The following is a 25,161-nucleotide window of genomic DNA, read 5'->3' as shown; positions in this document are numbered from 1 at the left end:
CGTGGTGGTCTGGGTTCACTGAAACAGCATCAAACACGTGGTGGTCTGGGTTCACTGAAACAGCATCAAACACGTGGTGGTCTGGGTTCACTGAAACAGCATCAAACACGTGGTGGTCTGGTTTCACTGAAACAGCATCAAAAACGTGGTGGTCTGGTTTCCATGTGTTTGATACCATTCCAGCGATTCTATTCTAGCTATTAATATGAGCTGTCCTCCCCTCACCAGCCTCCACTGCTATAAACCCACATGAACACATACAGAGCATTATAATGAATGGTTGCCAAGGTGATAGTTGCCACTAACCTGCTGTTCGTAGGCAGCAGCTCTGTTCTGGTAGAAGGTGGACAGGTCTGTCTGGTTGTCTCTAGGACACAGACCGATGGCCTCTGTGTAACACTGGATGGCCTGCTCATACTTCCCAGCCTTGAAGTACTTGTTGCCCTTGTTCTTAGCACCCTGGGCCCGGTCCAGAGGACTCTACAGGATGGAAAAGAGGGAGAGTTAGAACTACATACATTTTTAAAAAAGCACACGTAGCCCACATATCAATACATACACAAACTATCTAGGTCCAATAGGGGAGAGGCGTTGGGAGGTGTTGCTTTATCTGTATTTGCTCGTTTTCTGACCGTAAGGCGCTAGAAGGCAGTACATCACTGGGGACAAACTTCCTACCACCCAGGACCTCTATATTAGGCGGTGTCAGAGGAAGGCCCTAAAAATTATCAAAGACTCCAGCCACCCAAGTCATAGACTGTTCTCTCTGCTACCACACGGCAAGCGGTACCGATGCACCAAGTCTGAAACCAAAACCCTGAACAGCTTCCACCCCCAAGCTATAAGACTGCTAAATAGTTAGTTAAATAGTCAGTCTGGGTAGCTATTGGTTATCTGCATTGACCCTTTTTTCACAAATCTCTTTTGACTCATCACATATGCTGCAATTACTGTTTATTATCTATCCAATGCCTAGGCACTTCATCCCTACCTATATGTACATATCTACTACCTCAAATACCTGGTACTCCCCGTATATAGCCGTGTTATTACCGGGTACTTCCCGTATATAACCGTGTTATTACCTGGTACTCCCCGTATATAGCCATGTTATTACCTGGTACTCCCCGTATATAGCCATGTTATTACCTGTATATAACCATGTTATTACCTGTATATAACCATGTTATTACCTGTATATAACCATGTTATTACCTGTATATAACCATGTTATTACCTGGTACTTCGTGTATATAACCATGTTATTACCTGGTACTTCGTGTATATAACCATGTTATTACCTGGTACTTCCTGTATATAACCATGTTATTACCTGGTACTTGCCTAGTCAAATAAAGTTTAAATTAAATAAATAGATTTACCCTACAGCCTACAGTAACAAACTAATTCAAATACCTAAAACCATTCAGAAACACAACCAAAATATATATTTATTGGTATAGCATATAGTGTCTTCGGAAAGTATTCAGACCTCTAGACTTGTTCCACATTGTTACATTACAGCCTTATTCTAAAATTGATTAAATAAAAACAACTCCACATACAATACCCCATAAGGACAAAGCAAAAACAGGTTTTTAGAAATGTATTGCAAACAAAAAACTGAAATACAATAATGAAAACCTGCTCCAGAGAGATCAGGACCTCAGACTGGGGCGAAGGTTCACCTTCCAACAGGACAATGACCCTAAGCACACAGCCAAGACAATGCAGGAGCAATCTCGGGACAAGTCTCTGAATGTGCTTGAGTGGCCCAGCCAGACCCCGGACTTGAACCCGGTCTAACATCTCTGGAGAGACCTAAAATAGCTGTGCAGCAACGCTCCCCATCCAACCTGACAGAGCTTGAGAGGATCTGCAGAGAAGAATGGAAGAAACTCCCCAAATACAGGTGTGCCAAGCTTGTACAGTCATACCCAATAAGACTTGAGGCTGTAATCACAGCCAAAAGTGCTTCCACAAAGAACTGAGTAAAGGGTCTGAATACTTATGTAAATGTAATATTTCAGTTTGATTTATTTTGATTAATTACCAAACTTCTTTTTTTTTTTTTTTTTACTTTGTCATTATGGGGTATTGTGTGTAGATTGATGAGGAGAAAAATGATTTAATCAATTTTAGAATAAGGCTGTAACATTAAAAAAAATAGTAAAAAGTCAAGGGGTCTGAATACTGTTAGAATGCCCTGTGTTTGTTATACTGTTAGAATGCCCTGTGTTTGTTATACTGTTAGAATGCCCTGTGTTTGTTATACTGTTAGAATGCCCTGTGTTTGTTATACTGTTAGAATGCCCTGTGTTTGTTATACTGTTAGAATGCCCTGTGTTTGTTATACTGTTAGAATGCCCTGTGTTTGTTATACTGTTAGAATGCCCTGTGTTTGTTATACTGTTAGAATGCCCTGTGTTTGTTATACTGTTAGAATGCCCTGTGTTTGTTATACTGTTAGAATGCATTGGTTCAGAACAGGATTGCTAGATGCCGAGCCTCCCGATCAAAGTTCAACAAAGATCCAGAAACAACAAAAAAGGACCATATGCATTTCAGGTAGAATAACAAACCAATGTTCATCTCCCAGGACAAATTAGCTATTAAATGGCAAGCTTGCTAAATGACCATGAATGTTTCATGTGTATTTGACATTCCCCTAAATTAATACAGTTGGTTCACAGTTGACATGTTCGTAATTTAGCAGAAGATCTTATCCAGTATGGATCTTATATATAGTTTTCACATACAAACTTGATCTGTCCAAATTCGCAAAAATAACATGGTCATTGTGGTAGAAGGTTTATATTGATTAGCGATTGTCTATTATATTAACCTGACTATCCACAATAATTGCATTATTGTGTGCACGTAACTGTACTCAACTCTTCCTATTTCACAACAAAGCATCCTTCACTCAATGCTGCCAAACATACCCTCGTAAAACTGACCATCCTGCCGATCCTCGACTTCGGCGATGTCATTTACAAAATAGCCTCCAACACTCTACTCAATAAATTGAATGCAGTCTATCACGGCGCCATCCGTTTTGTCACCAAAGCCCAATATACTACCCACCATTGTACACTCTCGTTGGCTGGCCCTCGCTTCATACTCGTCGCCAAACCCACTGGCTCCAGGTCATCTACAAGTCTTTGCTAGGTAAAGCCCCGCCTTATCTCAGCTCACTGGTCACCATAGCAGCACCCACTCGTAGCACGCTCTCCAGCAGGTATATCTCACTGGTCACCCCCAAAGCCAATTCCTCCTTCGGCCGCCTCTCCTTCCAGTTCTCTGTCTCCAATGACTGGAACAAACTGCAAACATCCCTGAAGCTGGAGACTCATATCTCCCTCACTAACTTTAAGCATCAGCCGTCAGAGCAGCTCACTGATCACTGCACCTGTACATAGCACATCTGTAAACAGCCCATCCAACTACCTCTACCTCATATTGTATTTATTTATTCATCTTGCTCCTTTGCAACCCAGTATCTGTGCCAGCACATTCATCTTCTGCACATCTATCACTCCAGTGTTTAATTGGTATATTGTAATTACTTCACCATCATGGCCTATTTAGTGCCTTACCTCCCTTATCTTACCTCATTTGCACACACTGTTTATAGACTTTTTATATTGTATTACTGACTGTATGTTTGTTTTACTCCATGTGTAACTCTGTGTTGTTTGTGCTGCACTGCTTTGCTTTATCTTGGCCAGGTCGCAGTTGTAAATGGGAACTTGTTCTCAACTAGCCTACCTGGTTAAATAAAAGGTGAAATAAAAAATGTGGCTAACCATGAACGGTTGGGGTCGGTAACTTCTGGCAAGATAACTAGCCAACAGTAACAAAGCTAGTTTGGCAACTCACCTAACCTAAAATGTCTAGCCTGCCCCCGTTTTAAAAACTAGCTAGTTATTAAGTACATACGTGTTTTTGGTCACGCTGAATACTGCTGTGGATAGGAACGGTAATACATGCCTGTCTGTGGCGACATTTTCTAAATGAGTAACCTCAATTGTAAACCTTTACCAGCCAACCACTAAATGCAGGTGCGACCTGTGCCCTTGAATGTATTTCGGTATTGATAAAATCATACTCCAGATAAAAAATGATATTGTTATCGTACCCCGTACGCCAGAAAGCTGTACCCCAGAGTGATATCTAGGAGTGGTTGAGAGTCATACCATGTCCTCCTGCTCGCAACGGGCTCCTTGGCCCTGGACGGGGTTGGCGCTACCTTCTGGAGTTGTCCTTTCCCCATTGCTTTTCCCTGGAGTGTCCTTCGTCTTGTTTCGTTTCCACAGGTAAACGGCTCCTACACCCAGCACTATGGGGGTTCCGACCAGGAGGGCCAGCTGCCAGCGGGGGAAACCGCTCCCGGACTGCGACTCGACAGGCTTTGAAGCGGCCATCATCCACCATATAAAGGACAGAAGCGAGCAGAACACGCACCAGTTGTCACTAGTTACCCCAACCACAAAGTCAAAATTGGCTATATATCGTTTTTTTAAATTAAAAATTCCCTTTTTGGTCTTAATTTAAAGGTTAATCATGTCAGCAGTGTGGTTAGGTTTAAAAACAGATTTAAGGATAGAACTTGTATAAATAGGCTCGTTTTGGCCATAATAATGACTTTATGGCTGTGGTAACTAGTGACGACCAACACACCACTGCCTCCAGTACCCACTCTGGAATCGGCGAGGTAAAAGCAGAAACAGCGGAATCTTGGGATACTGGCGGGCGCTGAGTAATTGCAACCAGGGCGGGGAACTCTTTACTTCCGGACTACACGGACGACTACAACATTACATGGAGTACAAGCACCCCATCTAGTGTATGTATTAAATAATGCAATGCATTAAACTTTGATAACAGTAAACCTACTTTTGAGTGTTATGAAAGATGTTGGGATTGGGATTGTGTATTATAGATAGCATTTATTGACTATGACTGTTTATAGATGTTATGAGGGTATTCTAGTGCTTTGCCATTACATGATACTGTTTTTACACTATTTTCAAATGAACGTTGTATTACCAGTATATTTATGTTTAACATAACCATTATACACAGGCAGTTAGAAAAGCCAAGGCAAGCTTTTTCAAGCAGAAATTTGCTTCCTGCAACACAAACTCAAAAAAGTTCTGGGACACTGTAAAGTCCATGGAGAATAAGAACACCTCCTCCCAGCTGCCCACTGCACTGAAGATAGGAAACACTGTCACCACTGATAAATCCACCATAATTGAGAATTTCAATAAGCATTTTTCTACGGCTGGCCATGCTTTCCACCTGGCTACTCCTACCCCGGTCAACAGCACTGCACCCCCCACAGCAACTCGCCCAAGCCTTCCCCATTTCTCCTTCTCCCAAATCCAGTCAGCTGATGTTCTGAAAGAGCTGCAAAATCTGGATCCCTACAAATCACCCGGGCTAGACAATCTGGACCCTCTCTTTCTAAAAATTATCTGCCCAAAATTGTTGCCACCCCTATTACTAGCCTGTTCAACCTCTCTTTCGTGTCGTCTGAGATTCCCAAAGATTGGAAAGCAGCTGCGGTCATCCCCCTCTTCAAAGGGGGGACACTCTTGACCCAAACTGCTACAGACCTATATCTATCCTACCCTGCCTTTCTAAGGTCTTCGAAAGCCAAGTCAACAAACAGATTACCGACCATTTCAAATCTCACCATACCTTCTCTGCTATGCAATCTGGTTTCAGAGCTGGTCATGGGTGCACCTCAGCCACACTGAAGGTCCTAAACGATATCTTAACCGCCATCGATAAGAAACATTACTGTGCAGCCGTATTCATTGATCTGGCCAAGGCTTTCGACTCTGTCAATCACCACATTCTCATCGGCAGACTCGACAGCCTTGGTTTCTCAAATGATTGCCTCGCCTGGTTCACCAACTACTTCTCTGATAGAGTTCAGTGTGTCAAATCGGAGGGTCTGCTGTCCGGACCTCTGGCAGTCTCTATGGGGGTGCCACAGGGTTCAATTCTTGGACCGACTCTCTTCTCTGTATACATCAATGATGTCGCTCTTGCTGCTCTGATCCACTTCTACGCAGACGACACCATTCTGTATACTTCTGGCCCTTCTTTGGACACTGTGTTAACAACCCTCCAGGCAAGCTTCAATGCCATACAACTCTCCTTCCGTGGCCTCCAATTGCTCTTGAATACAAGTAAAACTAAATGCATGCTCTTCAACCGATCGCTGCCTGCACCTGTCCGCCTGTCCAACATCACTACTCTGGACGGCTCTGACTTAGAATACGTGGACAACTACAAATACTTAGGTGTCTGGTTAGACTGTAAACTCTCCTTCCAGACCCACATCAAACATCTCCAATCCAAAGTTAAATCTAGAATTGGCTTCCTATTTCGCAACAAAGCATCCTTCACTCATGCTGCCAAACATACCCTTGTAAAACTGACCATCCTACCAATCCTCGACTTCGGCGATGTCATTTACAAAATAGCCTCCAATACCCAACTCAACAAATTGGATGCAGTCTATCACAGTGCCATCTGTTTTGTCACCAAAGCCCCATATACTACCCACCATTGCGACCTGTACACTCTCGTTGGCTGGCCCTCGCTTCATACTCGTCGCCAAACCCACTGGCTCCATGTCATCTACAAGACCCTGCTAGGTAAAGTCCCCCCTTATCTCAGCTTGCTGGTCACCATAGCATCACCCACCTGTAGCACGCGCTCCAGCAGGTATATCTCTCTGGTCACACTCAAAACCAATTCTTTCTTTGGCCGCCTCTCCTTCCAGTTCTCTGCTGCCAATGACTGGAACAAACTACAAAAATCTCTGAAACTGGAAACACTTATCTCCCTCACTAGCTTTAAGCACCAGCTGTCAGAGCAGCTCACAGATTACTGCACCTGTACATAGCCCACCTATAATTTAGCCCAAACAACTACCTTTTTCCCTACTGTATTTATTTCTTTTATTTTATTTATTTATTTATTTTGCTCCTTTGCACCCCATTATTTTTATTTCTACTTTGCACATTCTTCCACTGCAAATCTACCATTCCAGTGTTTTACTTGCTATATTGTATTTACTTTGCCACCATGGCCTTTTTTTGCCTTTACCTCCCTTATCTCATCTCATTTGCTCACATCGTATATAGACTTGTTTCTACTGTATTATTGACTGTATGTTTGTTTTACTCCATGTGTAACTCAGTCGTTGTATGTGTCGAACTGCTTTGCTTTATCTTGGCCAGGTCGCAATTGTAAATGAGAACTTGTTCTCAACTTGCCTACCTGGTTAAATAAAGGTGTTCTCATCTGGCCTACCTGGTTAAATAAAGGTGTTCTCAACTAGCCTACCTGGTTAAATAAAGGTGTTCTCATCTGGCCTACCTGGTTAAATAAAGGTGTTCTCATCTGGCCTACCTGGTTAAATAAAGGTGTTCTCATCTAGCCTACCTGGTTAAATAAAGGTGTTCTCATCTGGCCTACCTGGTTAAATAAAGGTGTTCTCATCTGGCCTACCTGGTTAAATAAAGGTGTTCTCATCTGGCCTACCTGGTTAAATAAAGGTGTTCTCATCTAGCCTACCTGGTTAAATAAAGGTGTTCTCATCTGGCCTACCTGGTTAAATAAAGGTGTTCTCACTGGCCTACCTGGATAAATAAAGGTGTTCTCAACTAGCCTACCTGGTTAAATAAAGGTGTTCTCATCTAGCCTACCTGGTTAAATAAAGGTGTTCTCATCTGGCCTACCTGGTTAAATAAAGGTGTTCTCAACTGGCCTACCTGGTTAAATAAAGGTGTTCTCAACTGGCCTACCTGGTTAAATAAAGGTGTTCTCAACTGGCCTACCTGGTTAAATAAAGGTGTTCTCAACTAGCCTACCTGGTTAAATAAAGGTGTTCTCAACTTGCCTACCTGGTTAAATAAAGGTGTTCTCAACTGGCCTACCTGGTTAAATAAAGGTGTTCTCAACTTGCCTACCTGGTTAAATAAAGGTGTTCTCAACTTGCCTACCTGGTTAAATAAAGGTGTTCTCAACTGGCCTACCTGGTTAAATAAAGGTGTTCTCAACTGGCCTACCTGGTTAAATAAAGGTGTTCTCAACTGGCCTACCTGGTTAAATAAAGGTGTTCTCAACTAGCCTACCTGGTTAAATAAAGGTGTTCTCAACTTGCCTACCTGGTTAAATAAAGGTGTTCTCAACTGGCCTACCTGGTTAAATAAAGGTGTTCTCAACTAGCCTACCTGGTTAAATAAAGGTGTTCTCAACTGGCCTACCTGGTTAAATAAAGGTGTTCTCAACTGGCCTACCTGGTTAAATAAAGGTGTTCTCAACTGGCCTACCTGGTTAAATAAAGGTGTTCTCAACTGGCCTACCTGGTTAAATAAAGGTGTTCTCAACTGGCCTACCTGGTTAAATAAAGGTGTTCTCAACTAGCCTACCTGGTTAAATAAAGGTGTTCTCAACTAGCCTACCTGGTTAAATAAAGGTGTTCTCAACTAGCCTACCTGGATAAATAAAGGTGTTCTCAACTGGCCTACCTGGATAAATAAAGGTGTTCTCAACTAGCCTACCTGGTTAAATAAAGGTGTTCTCAACTAGCCTACCTGGTTAAATAAAGGTGTTCTCAACTAGCCTACCTGGTTAAATAAAGGTGTTCTCAACTAGCCTACCTGGTTAAATAAAGGTGTTCTCAACTGGCCTACCTGGTTAAATAAAGGTGTTCTCAACTAGCCTACCTGGTTAAATAAAGGTGTTCTCAACTAGCCTACCTGGTTAAATAAAGGTGTTCTCATCTGGCCTACCTGGTTAAATAAAGGTGTTCTCATCTGGCCTACCTGGTTAAATAAAGGTGTTCTCATCTGGCCTACCTGGTTAAATAAAGGTGTTCTCATCTGGCCTACCTGGTTAAATAAAGGTGTTCTCATCTGGCCTACCTTGTTAAATAAAGGTGTTCTCATCTGGCCTACCTGGTTAAATAAAGGTGTTCTCATCTGGCCTACCTGGTTAAATAAAGGTGTTCTCATCTGGCCTACCTGGTTAAATAAAGGTGTTCTCAACTGGCCTACCTGGTTAAATAAAGGTGTTCTCCACTGGCCTACCTGGTTAAATAAAGGTGTTCTCCACTGGCCTACCTGGTTAAATAAAGGTGTTCTCAACTAGCCTACCTGGTTAAATAAAGGTGTTCTCATCTAGCCTACCTGGTTAAATAAAGGTGTTCTCATCTGGCCTACCTGGTTAAATAAAGGTGTTCTCTACTGGCCTACCTGGTTAAATAAAGGTGTTCTCAACTAGCCTACCTGGTTAAATAAAGGTGTTCTCAACTGGCCTACCTGGTTAAATAAAGGTGTTCTCCACTAGCCTACCTGGTTAAATAAAGGTGAAATAAAAAATAAATACATAAAATAAATAATCAACATTCTCTGTATTTGATGACCCAGATGTGCTATCATTGAATCCCAGAGTGTGTGGCATGGCCTAGTTTCCATCTATCCTGGGTCACATTCCTGTGTGTAGCAGCCTGGTGCTGCCTGCCTGGTTGGACTGGTCTGGGAGGGCAACCGGCACAACCACTCGATCAGATCTCTGCCCTCAGGGCCATAAAGGCAGGCTGTCCTCAAACTCGACAGCACAGCAGCACCAACCTGCCATCAAGTCAACAAGGGCTGTGTCCCAAATGGCTCCCTATTCCCTATATAGTGGTCTACTTTTGACCAGGGTCTATAGAGCTATATAGGGAATAGACAGGGTGTTTCTTCAGACACACCCAGGGTCTATAGAGCTACACTACCATTCAATAGTTTTGGGTCACTTAGAAATGTCCTTGTTTTTTAAAGAAAAGCAACTTTTTTGTCCATTAAAATAACATCAAAACACCCGTTTCAACTTCAACAGTGAAGAGGCGACTCCGGGATGCTGGCCTTCTAGGCAGACTTTCTCCCCGGTGTCTGTGTTCTTTTGCTCATCTTAATATGTTATTTTTATTGGCCAGTCTGAGATATGGCTTTTTCTTTACAACTCTGCCTAGAAGGCCAGCATCCCAGAGTCGCCTCTTCACTGTTGACGTTGAGACTGGTGTTTTGTGGGTACTATTTCATGAAGCTGCCAGTTGAGGACTTTTGAAGCGTCTGTTTCTCAAACTAGACACTCTAACGTACTTGTCCTCTTGCGAAATTGGGGGGAAAAAGGGCTAAAAAATATATATAATACTATAACAATATATATTATAAACGTGGATTAGCTAACACAACGTGCCATTGGAACACAGGAGTGATGGTTGCTGATAATGGGCCTCTGTACTCCTATGTAGATATTCCATAAAAATCAGCCGTTTCCAGCTACAATAGTAATTTACAACATTAACAATATCTACACTGTATTTCTTATCAATTTTATGTTATTTTAGTGGACAAAAAATGAGCTTTTCTTTCAAAAACAAGGACTTTTCTAAGTGACCCCAAACTTTTGAACGGTAGTGTATATAGAGACCGTCAGTTTATACGATTGTAGTGACCCGCACAGACAGCGGGGTGTTATGTGTTAGGCTATTAGTGGGTTGTGTTACACTTACCAGTGTTCGCGGGGTCCGACATGCCAATCAACCTGCTATCTGCCAATCACGGGAATGCCTGGAATGTTCTGATGCTGGGCATCCTGGCGGTTGGCGGAGTGGCGTGGAGGGGGGTTGGGCAGGGGGATGGAGCATTGGAAGTTAAGACCAGGTTTAGCCTTTGTTCTCTCTCTTATGTCTGGGCTTCACAAGAGAAGGTCACGGTTGGTTTGTAGGGTATCTTTAATTTATTTGGCGTGGGCAACGGCCAAACAGTAGCCTGTGTAAAGTTGGGTTAATAAACCGTCAATTCGTAAACTCAATCCTATGTCTGGACAATTGTTCCTTTATGATCTAGTCAGGTCATTACATTGGTGTCAGAAGTGATTGGACCTCCCATCCACGACAGTGTGTGTGCTTGGCCTTATGATCTAGTCAGGTCATTACATTGGTGTCTGAAGTGATTGGACCTCCCATCCACGACAGTGTGTGTGCTTGGCCTTATGATCTAGTCAGGTCATTACATTGGTGTCTGAAGTGATTGGACCTCCCATCCACGACAGTGCGTGTGCTTGGTCGGTGAGCGCGTTCCTGTAAGACGTAGAGTCACAAGCTAGCGCGAGGACGCGGTCTTTGAAAGGAGGGAGTAGTGTAACAACCCTGGGTTTATAAGCGCGGAAATCGGCCTAGAATGTCGAGGGTTCGAGACCTGCTCCCTGCTGTGTCATTACACTATAAAAGCGGCACTCACCTAACCACGCTAGCTTCACCCTCATGTGAGTACTAACAAGCGCTACGTATTAACAGCCATCGTCAGTCAATCCAGTAGGGGTTGGAAGCTATGATGAACTTCAAATAGTCTCTCACGTCGTGATATTGCATCCCGCCCTGTTCAGCTCCCTCGACCATGCTCGCGTCGCTCAACGGTCCCCCGCCCACTCCGTTTCTCTCGCTTCCCTTCCATTGAAAGTGAATGGCTTCCGATGTTTCACAGCGTGTAATGTAAATGGTGTAGATGGCACTTGATGAAACATTTCAAAAAAGGCATTATGTATGAGGAATACAATGTGTTGGGCTTTTCATTATGAGGACCAAAGTAAGCAGTAATTGTTTGCATCCCACTGCTGGCTTACTTCTGAAGCTAAGCAGGGTTGGTCCTTGTCAGCAGCATACCACCCAGCATTCCACTGCTGGCTTGCTTCTGAAGCTAAGCAGAGTTGGTCCTGGTTGGTCCCTAGATGGGAGACCAGATGCTGCTGGAAGTGGTTTTGGATGGCCAGTAGGAGGCACCCTTTCCTCTGGTCTAAAAAATATTCCAATACCGCAGAGCAGTGATTGGGAACACTGCCCTGTGTAGGGTGCTGTCTCATGGATGGGATGTTAAACGGGTGTCCTGACTCTCTCTGGTCATTAAAGATCCCATGGCCCTTATCATTAGTGTTACGAATCCCTTTTGGCCCGACAGTCTAGGGGGGATGGTAATGAGACCCGTAACATAACTCATGCAAATTATTATGGTGACAAAGTAAAAGTGTGAACGAAATAACCACGACAACAGAAATCTACCGTCAAACTCCAGGTTTATTTATAAACACACGGTAATGGGGGAAGCAGGAAAAGGGGCTGAGCTGGACCCAAGGAAAGAAACAATAAATATACAAACACACCCCTAAGCTAGACTAGCCTACTTTAACAACAGCTAACTAACTAACCAAAAATACAGTGGGTGGTCCGCCCAGTTCTAACTAGTGTATTTAACAAAGTTCACCTACGGGTAGTGTATGCCCATGGGCGACTTGTCTTGGTTTCCCCCTTTTCCCACCAGCAACAAACAAACACCATAACCAAAAACAATACTCACAGGTGATGACAAAGTGCTATGGAGGTGCTCAAACAAAAGAGAGGTTAAGACACAAAGCGAGAGTGAAACACAGAGATCTACAGACATGGCATTTACAGAGAGATTGAGCTCTAGAGCAAACAACTGATGGGGTTTTTAAACCATGGGGAAGGAACTGTGATAGGGTAGGAAATAGGAGGAGGTGTGTCTTCTGATTGATGATTGATTGGGGAGTGATGATTTTCACCTGTGAGGGGAGAAGGAGAGAAAAGAAACACACACACAGGATAACTGTATCCGTAACAATTAGAGTAGGGATGTTAACCCTGGTGTCCTGGCTAAATTCCCAATCTGGCCCTCAAAACCATCATGGTCACCTAATCATCCCCAGTTTACAATTGGCTCATTCATCCCCCTCCTCTCCCCTGTAACTATTCCCCAGGTCGTTGCTGTAACTGAGAATGTGTTCTCAGTCAACTTACCTGGTAAAATAAGGGTTAAAAATATAAAGTAAAAATATATATGTAGTAGTTAGGGTTGGGATAATATATGTAGTAGTAGTAGTAGTAGTAGTTGTTAAAGTTGTAGTAGTAGTAGTAGTAGTAGATAGGGTTGGACTGATATATGTAGTAGTAGTAGTAGTTAGGGTTGGACTGATATAATATCTTACAAGTAATCTCAACTACCTCTAACAATTTCACAACTACCTTATACACACAAGTGTAAAGGGATGAATAGGAATATATAAATATATGGATGAGTGATGGCCGAACGTCATAGGCAAGATGCAGTAGATGGTATAGAGTACAGTATATACATATGAGATGAGTAATGTAGGGTATGTAAACATTATATAAAGTGTAATTGTTTAAAGTGACTAGTGATACATTTATTATATTCAATTATTAATTATTAAAGTGGCTGGAGATGAGTCTGTATGTTGGCAGCAGCCACTCAATGTTAGTGATAGATGTTTAACAGTCTGATGGCCTTGAGATAGAAGCTGTTTTTCAGTCTCTCGGTCCCTGCTTTTATGCACCTGTACTGACCTTGCCTTCTGGATGATAGTGGGGTGAACAGGCAGTGGCTCGGGTGGTTGTTGTCATTGATGATCTTTTTGGCCTTCCTGTAACATCAGGTGCTGCAGGTGTCCTCGAGGGCAGGTAGTTGAAGCGTTGTGCAGACATCACTACCCTCTAGAGAACCTTACTGTTGTGGTCGGAGCAGTTGCCGTACCAGGCGGTAATACAGCCCGACAGGATGCTCTTGATTGTGCATCTGTAAAAGTTTGTGAGTTTTTTCGGTGACAAGCCAAATTTCTTCAGCCTCCTGAGGTTGAAGAGACGCTGCTGCGCCTTCTTCACCACGCTGTCTGTGTGGGTGGACCATTTCAGTTTGTCCGTGATGTGTATGCCAAGGAACTTAAAACTTTCCACCTTCTCCACTACTGTCCCATCGATGTGGATAGGGGGGTTCTCCCTCTGCTGTTTCCTGAAGTCCACGATCTTCTCCTTTGTTTTGTTGATGTTGAGTGTGAGGTTTTTTTCCTGACACCACACCCTGAGGGCCCTCACCTCCTCCCTGTAGGTCGTCTCGTCGTTGTTGGTAATCATGCCTACTACTGTTGTGTCGTGTGCAAACTTGAAGAGTGAGTTGGAGGCGTGCATGGCCACACAGTCATGGGTGAACAGGTAGTACAGGAGAGGGCTTAGAACGCACTTTTGTGGGGCCCAATTGTTGAGGATCAGCGGGATGGAGATGTTGTTTCCTACCCTCACCACCTGGGGGCAGCCCGTCAGAAAGTCCATGCACGGCTGTGATTATAATCGAAGAGAATTCTCTTGGTTGATAATGCGGCCGGCATTTAATTGTAAGGAATTCTAGGTCAGGTGAACAAAAGGACTGGAGTTCCTGTATGTTGTTAGGATTACACCATGACTCATTAATCATAAGGCATACACCCCTGCCCTTCTTCTTACCAGAGAGATGTTTGTTTCTGTCGGCGCGATGTGTGAAGTACTGACTCCGATAACGTATCCCGAGTGAGCCATGTTTCCGTGAAACATAGAATGTTACAATCTCTGATGTCTCTCTGGATGACAACCCTTGCTCAAATTTCGTATACCTAGTTGTCAAGAGACTGGACATTGGCGAGTAGTATACTCGGGAGCGGTGAGCAATGTGCCCATCTACGGAACCTGACCAGAAGACTGCTCCGTCTGCCCCTTCTGCGGTGCCGTTGTTTTGGGTCGCCTACTGGGATCAGATCCATTGTCCTGGGTAGTGGTCCGAACAGAGGATCCGCTTCGGGAAAGTCGTATTCCTGGTCGTAATGTTGGTAAGTTGACGTTGCTCTTATATCTAATAGTTCTTCCCGGCTGTATGTAATAAGACTTAAGATTTCCTGGGGTAACAATGTAAGAAATAATACATTAAAAAAACAAGATAATGCAAAGTTTCCTACGAACTCGAAGCAAGGCGACCATATCTGTCTGCGCCATCTTACCTGTCATGTTTTGACACATTCTCATTCACATCCTCATTCCAGTGGTTTTCCTTTATTTTGACTATTTTCTACATGGTATAATAATAGTGAAGATATCAAAACTAGGAAATAACACATATGGAATCATGTGGTAACCAAAAAAGTGTTAAACAACAAATCTTGTGGACTACAGGAAAAGGAGGACCGAGCATGTCCCATTCTCATCGACGGGGCTGTAGTGGAGCAGGTTAAGAGCTTCAAGTTCCTTGGTGTCCACATCAACAACAAACTAGAATGGTCCAAACATACCAAGACAGTCGTGAAGGGGGCACGACAAAGCCTATTCCCTCACAGGAAACTAAAATGATTTGGCATGGGTCCTGAGATCCTCAAAAGGTTCTACAGCTGCAACATTGAGAGCATCCTGACTGATTGCATCACTGCCTGGTATGTCAAGTGCTCACCTTCCGACCGCAAGGCACTACAGAGGGTAGTGCGTACGGCCCAGTACAGCACCGGGGCTAAGCTGCCTGCCATCCAGGACCTATATACCAGGCAGTGTCAGAGGAAAGCCCTGAAAATTGTCAAAGACCCCAGCCACCCCAGTCTTAGACTGTTCCCTCTACTACCGCATATCAAGCAGTACCAAGTGCCAAGTCTCGGACAAAATGGCTTCTCAACCGTTTTTACCCCCAAGCCATAAGACTCCTGAACAGCTAATTAAATGGATACCCAGACTATTTGCATTGTGTGCACCCCAACCCCTCTTTTTACACTGCTGCTACTCTCTGTTTATCATATATGCATAGTCACTTTAATTATACATTCATGTACATACTACCTCAATTGGGTCGACCAACCAGTGCTCCCGCACAATGCTATCCGGGCTATCTGCATTGTGTCCCACCCACCACCCGCCAACCCCTTTTTTACGCTACTGCTACTCTCTGTTCATCATATATGCATAGTCACTTTAACCATATCTACATGTACATACTACCTCAATCAGCCTGACAAACCAATATCTGTATGTAGCCTTGCTACTTCTATAGCCTCGCTACTGTTATAGCCTCGCTACTGTATATAGCCTGTCTTTTTACTGTTGTTTTACTTCTTCACCTACATATTGTTCACCTAATACTTTTTTTTGCACTATTGGTTAGAGCCTGTAAATAAGCATTTCACTGTAAGGTCTACCTGTTGTATTCGGCGCACGTGACAAATAAACTTTGATTTGATTTGATTTGAAAATATATTTCAGAATTTTGAGTCTTCAAAGGAGCCACCCTTTCGCTCGATAACAGCTTAGCATACTCTTGGTATTCTCACAACCAGCTTCACCTGGAATACTTTCCCAACAGTCTTGAAGTAGTTCCCAGATATGCTGAGCACTTGTTGGAAAGAAAAATCCTGGAATGAGTAGGTGTGTCCAAACTTATGAGTGGTACTGTATTTATTTCCACAATTATTCAAATAATAAGTGAAGGAGAGAGGATGTTATTGAGAAAATAAGGTAGTTAAAACTTCTTATGGATCCCTTCGCACGCCAATCCCTTTAGCGGGATCGATTTGACAACACCCAGTGAAATTGCAGCACGCCAAATTCAAAAACAGAAATACTCATAATAAGAATTCATAAAGCATACAAGTGTTATACATCGGTTTAAAGATTAACCTCTTGTTAATCCAGCCGCAGTATCAGATTTCAAAAAGGCTTTATGGCGAAAGCAGACCATGCGATTATCTGAGGACAGAGCCCAGCATACCAACACATGAAAATCAGATTTCAAACAGGCAGGTGCTACACAAAAGTCAGAAATAACGATATAATTCATGCCTTACCTTTGAAGATCTTCTTCTGTTGGCACTCCAAAATGTCCCATAAACATCACAAATGGTCTTTTTGTTTGATAAATTGCTTCTTTATATCCCCAAAATGTCCATTTATTTGGCGCGTTTGATTCAGAAGAACACCGGTTCCAACTCGCCCAACATGCCTTCAAAATATCTAATAAATTACCTGTAAACTTGGTCCAACCATTTCAAACAACGTTGCTAATCCAAATGTATGTATCCTAAAACGTAAATAATCGATAACATTTAAGACGGGAAATAGTGTGCTCAATAACGGACGAAAACAAAGTGAAGCACGTTCCAGGTTTTTCCCCTGGATGGATTATGCTCTGGGTTTCGCCTGCCAAATCAGTTCTGTTATACTCACGGACATTATTCAAACAGTTTTAGAAACTTCAGAGTGTTTTCTATCCAAATGTACAAAGCCTATGCATATCCTAGCTTCTGGGCCTGAGTAGCAGGCAGTTTACCTTGGGCGTGCTTTTCATCCGGACATGAAAATACTGCCCCCTAGCCCAAAGAGGTTTTAAAGAGAGTGTTCATCACTCTCTTTAATAGTGTCTTACTATTCTCCGTGGTTGGTCCTCTTGCCTATTATTTGAAGGTGGAAGGAGCCGAAGTTATACACCTGAGCCTGTTTACTGCACAATCCATCAATCAGATTTATACACGTGGATGTAGGTGTGGGTTGTAGGGTGTCTAATTGTTCACATTTTTTCAATATGTGTGTTTTGTTTTTGCACAGACTTCACCCTTACCTAAACATCACCCTCACCTGAGAAGTAAAAATCAAAGGGAGAGAAACTGGGAATTGAACTATATTCTCTATTTTTTATAGGTGTCTATATACCACCGCAGACCGATGCTGGCACTAAGACCGCACTCGATAAGCAAACAGGAAAAAGCTCATCCAGAGGCAGCGCTCCTAGTGGCTGGGGACTTTAATGCAGGGAAACTTAAATCAGTTTTACCTAATCTCTACCAGCATGTTAAATGTGCAACCAGAGGTAAAACAAACTCTAGACCACCTTTTAGTCCACACACAAAGCTCTCCACACACAAATCTGACCATAATTCTATCCTCCTGATTCCTGCTTACAAGCAAAAATGAAAGCAGGAAGCACCAGTGACTCACTCAATACGAAACTGGTCAAATGCTAAGCTACACGACTGCTAGCACAGACTGGAATATGTTCTGGGATTCTTCCGATTGAGGAGTATACCGCATCTGTCACTGGCTTCAGCAATAAGTGCATCGATGACGTCATCCCCACAGTGACCGTACATACATACCCCAACCAGAAGCAATGGTTTACGGGCAACATCCGCACTGAGGTAAAGGGTAGAGGTGCCGCTTTCAAGGAGCAGGACTCTAACCCGGAAGCTTCTAAGAAATTCCTCTATACCCTCCGACGAACCATCAAACAGGAAAAGCATCAATACAAGACCACGATTGAATGGTAATACACCAGCTCCGACGCTCATCGGATGTGGCAGGGTTTGCAAACTATTAGAGACTACAAAGGGAAGCACAGCCGTGAGCTGCCCAGTGACACGAAACTACCAGCCAAGCTAAATTACTTCTATGCTCACTTTGAGGCAGGAACACTGAAACTGTAGTGGCAAATCGGTTCAAATATGACACAACCAGGAACTTTGTGAAAATCAATGTAGACTTTTAATACAACAGTATCTTAAGCCGGAGCGGTCCGCGGAACACACACACTTTTTCAGAGCCCTCGCTCTGAGTTATACACCTACCATATAAGTCCCTCCCATATGCAAATTAAGTTACATCCCAATCCGTGCTTCCTGCTTGTTCAGCCCAATAACGCCCCCATCTGCTTTCCATTAGATCCTAATGGTGACAAGACCCTTGCTTTGACCCTTCACTCAGCTTAATGCGTTTTCCTGTTTGTGTGTTATCTAGGGTCAGCAGACTATGTGTCTATTCCGTTTTTAGCATGCTCAGCTATACTAAAAATACTATACATTCCTCTATGCTATAGGCTTGCTTTATCTCTGTAATTAACTCTGTGTGTCTTTTGTATGTGTCTTTCATCTCCTTTAGCTTTAGGGTGCCCAGCTGTTCTGGTCGCCTTCTCTTCATATGGTTGTCTAAGATCAAACAGACTTGTCTCCTGTGATGTGATTGATGTCTGTAATCCATCAGTTGGTCCTTTGGCTGACCCCCTCCTTAGACAACCTCTGACCTTTGTATGTCCAGCTGCCCTAGGCGTCTATGTGTTGCCCTCTCCCATGTTCCCACTCTGGCTTCCTGTCCTATACAATAGACAATGTATTTTACCAGAACAGGAAATGAACCCATAATTGTATCTTTCTCTCTTGTGTTACCAAGATCATGTATATAATCTCTCCCACAAAACATACATGAGAGCACCGACTGTGTAATCACGCTCTCCGTAACTGATGAGAGAAAGACCTTTAAACAGGTCAACAAACATTCACAAGGCCACAGGGCCAGACGGATTACCAGGACGTGTACTGCGAGCATGTGCTGACCAAATGGCAAATGTCTTCACTGACATTTTCAACCAGTCCCTGACTGAGTCTGTAATACCAACATGTTTCAAGTAATACCAAAATGTTTCAAGCAGACCACCATAGTCCCTGTGCCCAAGACCATTAAGGTAACCTGCCTAAATAACTACCGACCCTTAGCGCTCAGGTCTGTAGCCATGAAGTGCTTTGAAAGATTGGTCATGGCTCACATCAACACCATTAACCCAGAAACCCTAGACCCACTCCAATTTGCATATCGCCCAAACAGATCCACAGATAAAGCAATCTCTATTACACTCCACACTGTCCTTTCCCACCTGGACAAAAAGAACACTTATGTGAGAATGCTATTCATTGACTACAGCTCAGAGTTCAACACCATATTGCCCTCAAAGCTCATCACTAAGCTAAGGATCCTGGGACTAAACATCTCCCTCTGCAACTGGATCCTGGACTTCCTGATGGGCTGCCCCCAGGTGGTAAGGGTAGGTAACAACACATCCTCCATGCTGATCCGCCACTCAGGGGTGCATGCTCAGTGCCCTCCTGTACTCCCTGTTCACGCATGGCTGCATGGCCAGGCACGGTCCAACACCGTCATCAAGTTTTCAGATGACACAACAGTGGTAGGCCTGATCACCGACAATGATGAGACAGCCTATAAGGAGGAGGTCAGAGACCTGGCCGTGTGGTGCCAGGACAACAATCTCTCCCTCAACGTGATCAAGACAAGGAGATGATTGTGGACTACATGAAAAGGAGGACCAAGCACGTCCTCATTCTCATCGATGGGGCTGTAGTAGAACAGGTTGAGAGCTTCAAGTTCCTTGGTGTCCACATCACCAACAAACTAACATGGTCCAAGCACACCAAGACAGTCGTGAAGAGGGCACAACAAAGCCTATCCCCCCTTAGGAGACTGAAAAGATTTGGCATGGGTCCTCTGATCCTCAAAAGGTTCTACAGCTGCACCATCGAGAGCATCCTGACGGGTTGCATCATTGCCTGGTATGGCAACTGCTCGGCTTCCGACCGCAAGGCACTACAGAGGTTGGTGCGTACGGCCCAGTACATCTCTGGGGCCAAGCTTCCTGCCAACCAGGACCAGGCGGTGTCAGAGAAAGGCCCAAAAAATTGTCAATAACTCCAGCCACCCTAGTCATAGACTGTTCTCTCTGCTTACCGCATGGCAAGCGGTACCGGCGCGCCAAGTCTAGGTCCAAAAGGCTTCTTAACAGCTTCTACCCCCAAGCCATAAGACTCCTGAACAGCTAATCAAAGGGCTACCCAGACCACTCTTTTATGCTGCTGCTACTCTCTGTTTATTATCTATGCATAGTCACTTTAACTCTACCTACATATACATATTACCTCAATTACCTCAACTAACCTGTGATCTCGCACATTGACTCTGTACCAGTACTCCTATATATAGCCTCACTTGTTATTTTACTGCTGCTGTTTAATTATTTTTACCACTCCCTAGTGTACATGGACCACAATAATATATAAAAACTGTATGTTCATCTTAAGAGTTTATAATGATATATAACAGTAAAGATATAAGACAGTGTTATAGAACAGTAATTACGATCTATCAGCTCTAACTCCAGGCCCCCTTTCCCTCTGCTCAAATACAATGCACATAGATCATTCCATCTAACTCATAACCTGATCATTATTACTTCTAAGCTAATTATGCCATTATAAACGGATTAAAACGGGGTAAAGCCAGATAGTCTCCAACGGTCCCTATTCTGGAACAGTGATCATTCACATATTCCACATCACCTGGAAAACATTAGCAGAGAATAGAGAGAATATACATGTTCATCATTTCACACCACCCTTGATGTGAATGAGATTAGGGCATGGACCATCCATCCGATCTGTTCTATGCCAATGGGATGTTAGACCCTATTGGTTTCCCTCACACGTTCACCCAGAATTCCTCCATTGGCTTCAGATCATCAGAGACAGCTCACTCTCACTCTCTCCTACATGCTTAGGTGTCATAACAAGACAGAGACTACGAGCCCTGTAAGTCAATAGTTTGACTGTATCGTCCGGCCAGCCATAGGTATTAGTGCTTTTAAGTATTAGGGTTCTGATGGCATGGTAGAACAAAGCCCCTACCATCAAGATCCCAATTATGGCCAGTGGCATACTCAATTATCCACATAATTTGTCCCTTAGTCCATGACCACAAGGTCAATACTGCACCTCAAACATTTTTGGTGGTTACCTTCACACTTCCCCCCACCACGACTGCAGTCACTATCATCGACATAGTAAATCTATTCATGATGCCAGTCAAAACTCTTTACGGATTGTCAATCATCGTACCCTTCTGATAACTGTACTCAGCTGCCACTATAGTTCCTTGAGGGAGTGTCAATCATCGTACCCTTCCCCAGATAGCTGTACTCAGCTGCCACAATAGTTCCGGGGAAGGGGTGTCAATCATCGTACCCTTCTGATAGCTGTACTCAGCCACCAGAATAGTTCCTGGAGGGAGTGTCAATCATTGTACCCTTCTGATAGCTGTACTCAGCCACCAGAATAGTTCCTGGAGGGAGTGTCAATCATCGTACCCTTCCCCAGATAGCTGTACTCAGCTGCCACAATAGTTTCTGGGGGGGTGTCAATCATTGTACCCTTCTGATAACTGTACTCAGCTGCTACTATAGTTCCTGGAGGGAGTGTCAATCATCGTACCCTTCCCCAGATAGCTGTACTCAGCTGCCACAATAGTTCCTGGGGGGGTGTCAATCATTGTACCCTTCTGATAACTGTACTCAGCTGCTACTATTGTTCCTGGAGGGAGTGTCAATCATTGTACCCTTCTGATAGCTGTACTCAGCCACCAGAATAGTTCCTGGAGGGAGTGTCAATCATCGTACCCTTCAGATAGCTGTACTCAGCTGCCACCCCTACAGGAGGTCAGCTCCTTGTCACGTTCATTACAATGAGTGGAACAAAGCGCAGCGAGATCTGGGTTCCACATCTTTTTATTTCTAGGTGAAACTCACAGCAAAACAAGAACAATAAATCTCAAAACGAAACGTGAAGCTAACAATAGTGCTAACAGGCAACTATCCATAGTCAAGATCCCCCAAAGTACAAAGGGGAAATGGCTGCCTAAATATGATCCCCAATCAGAGACAACGACAAACAGCTGCCTCTGATTGGGAACCATACCTGGCCAACATAGAAACATAATCCCCTAGATGACCCACCTCTAGTCACACCCCGACCTAACCAACATAGAGAATAAAAAGCTCTCTATGGTCAGGGCATGACACTCCTGCTTAGTCCAATCATAGCTCTTCTCTGTCCTGGTATCACAATGGTGGAACCAGCTTCCCCCCTGAAGCTAGAACAGCTCAGTCCCTGCCCATCTTCTGAAATCTGATAATCCCACAGTACCCTCCCCCCCTTGCAGCCCCTCCTCGCACTCTATTCCGACCCCCCCATCCCCATCCAAAAAGGCTTTTGAGAACAAACATTCACACTTTTCCCGCCTTACTAGCTTTGACTTTGCTGATTTTTTATTTTATTTTATTTTACCTTTATTTAACCAGGTAGGCTAGTTGAGAACAAGTTCTCATTTGCAACTGCGACCTGGCCAAGATAAAGCATAGCAGTGTGAACAGACAACACAGAGTTACACATGGAGTAAACAATTAACAAGTCAATAACACAGTAGAAAAAAAGGGGAGTCTATATACATTGTGTGCAAAAGGCATGAGGAGGTAGGAGAATAATTACAATTTTGCAGATTAACACTGGAGTGATAAATGATCAGATGGTCATGTACAGGTAGAGATATTGGTGTGCAAAAGAGCAGAAAAGTAAATAAATAAAAACAGTATGGGGATGAGGTAGGTAAAAATGGGTGGGCTATTTACCGATAGACTATGTACAGCTGCAGCGATCGGTTAGCTGCTCAGATAGCAGATGTTTGAAGTTGGTGAGGGAGATAAAAGTCTCCAACTTCAGCGATTTTTGCAATTCGTTCCAGTCACAGGCAGCAGAGAACTGGAACGAAAGGCGGCCAAATGAGGTGTTGGCTTTAGGGATGATCAGTGAGATACACCTGCTGGATCGCGTGCTACGGATGGGTGTTGCCATCGTGACCAGTGAACTGAGACAAGGCGGAGCTTTACCTAGCATGGACTTGTAGATGACCTGGAGCCAGTGGGTCTGGCGACGAATATGTAGCGAGGGCCAGCCGACTAGAGCATACAGGTCGCAGTGGTGGGTGGTATAAGGTGCTTTAGTGACAAAACGGATGGCACTGTGATAAACTGCATCCAGTTTGCTGAGTAGAGTGTTGGAAGCAATTTTGTAGATGACATCGCCGAAGTCGAGGATCGGTAGAATAGTCAGTTTTACAAGGGTAAGTTTGGCGGCGTGAGTGAAGGAGGCTTTGTTGCGGAATAGAAAGCCGACTCTTGATTTGATTTTCGATTGGAGATGTTTGATATGAGTCTGGAAGGAGAGTTTACAGTCTAGCCAGACACCTAGGTACTTATAGATGTCCACATATTCAAGGTCGGAACCATCCAGGGTGGTGATGCTGGTCAGGCGTGCGGGTGCAGGGAGCGAACGGTTGAAAAGCATGCATTTGGTTTTACTAGCGTTTAAGAGCAGTTGGAGGCCACGGAAGGAGTGTTGTATGGCATTGAAGCTCGTTTGGAGGTTAGATATCACAGTGTCCAAGGACGGGCCGGAAGTATATAGAATGGTGTTGTCTGCGTAGAGGTGGATCAGGGAATCGCCCGCAGCAAGATCAACATCATTGATATATACAGAGAAAAGAGTCGGCCCGAGGGTTGAACCCTGTGGCACCCCCATAGAGACTGCCAGAGGACCGGACAGCATGCCCTCCGATTTGACACACTGAACTCTGTCTGCAAAGTAATTGGTGAACCAGGCAAGGCAGTCATCCGAAAAACCGAGGCTACTGAGTCCGCCGATAAGAATATGGTGATTGACAGAGTCGAAAGCCTTGGCAAGGTCGATGAAGACGGCTGCACAGTACTGTCTTTTATCGATGGCGATTATGATATCGTTTAGTACCTTGAGCGTGGCTGAGGTGCACCCGTGACCGGCACGGAAACCAAATTGCACAGCGGAGAAGGTACGGTGGGATTCGAGATGGTCAGTGACCTGTTTGTTGACTTGGCTTTCGAAGACCTTAGATAGGCAGGGCAGGATGGATATAGGTCTGTAACAGTTTGGGTCCAGGGTGGCTCCCCCTTTGAAGAGGAGGATGACTGCGGCAGCTTTCCAATCCTTGGGGATCTCAGATGATATGAAAGAGAGGTTGAACAGGCTAGTAATAGGGGTTGCGACTATGGCGGCGGATAGTTTCAGAAATAGAGGGTCCAGATTGTCAAGCCCAGCTGATTTGTACGGGTCCAGGTTTTGCAGCTCTTTCAGAACATCTGCTATCTGGATTTGGGTAAAGGAGAACCTGGAGAGGCTTGGGCGAGTAGCTGCAGGGTGGGCAGAGCTGTTGGCCGAGGTTGGAGTAGCGGAAGGCATGGCCAGCTGTTGAGCTGGCGGAAGGCATGGCCAGCTGTTGAGAAATGCTTGTTGAAGTTTTCGATAATCATGGATTTATCGGTGGTGACCGTGTTACCTAGCCTCAGTGCAGTGGGCAGCTGGGAGGAGGTGCTCTTGTTCTCCATGGACTTCACAGTGTCCCAGAACTTTTTGGAGTTGGAGCTACAGGATGCAAACTTCTGCCTGAAGAAGCTGGCCTTAGCTTTCCTGACTGACTGCGTGTATTGGTTCCTGACTTCCCTGAACAGTTGCATATCGCGGGGACTATTCGATGCTATTGCAGTCCGCCACAGGATATTTTTGTGCTGGTCGAGGGCA

General features: G+C 44.1%; 1 protein-coding gene across 1 annotated transcript in view; it reads right to left on the bottom strand.

The window, feature by feature from the left end:
- The window catches only part of LOC112247799 (mitochondrial import receptor subunit TOM70-like), a 30,206-nt gene extending 25,512 nt beyond the window's left edge, over positions 1 to 4,694 (bottom strand). The window contains exons 1-2 of the mRNA XM_042322789.1: positions 4,200 to 4,694; positions 307 to 480 (exon numbers count right to left, since the gene is read on the bottom strand). Of these exons, the coding sequence (XP_042178723.1) occupies positions 307 to 480; positions 4,200 to 4,430 (405 nt within the window). The 5' untranslated portion in view covers positions 4,431 to 4,694. The remainder of the gene's footprint in view (positions 1 to 306; positions 481 to 4,199) is intronic.
- Between the last annotated feature and the right edge of the window lie 20,467 nt (positions 4,695 to 25,161).

Source organism: Oncorhynchus tshawytscha, linkage group LG06, assembly GCF_018296145.1.
Source record: "Oncorhynchus tshawytscha isolate Ot180627B linkage group LG06, Otsh_v2.0, whole genome shotgun sequence".
In the NCBI taxonomy this organism is placed as follows: Eukaryota; Metazoa; Chordata; class Actinopteri; order Salmoniformes; family Salmonidae; genus Oncorhynchus; species Oncorhynchus tshawytscha.
The sequence above is the reverse complement of the archived record's forward strand: the minus strand, read 5'-3'. Positions and strand labels throughout refer to the sequence as shown.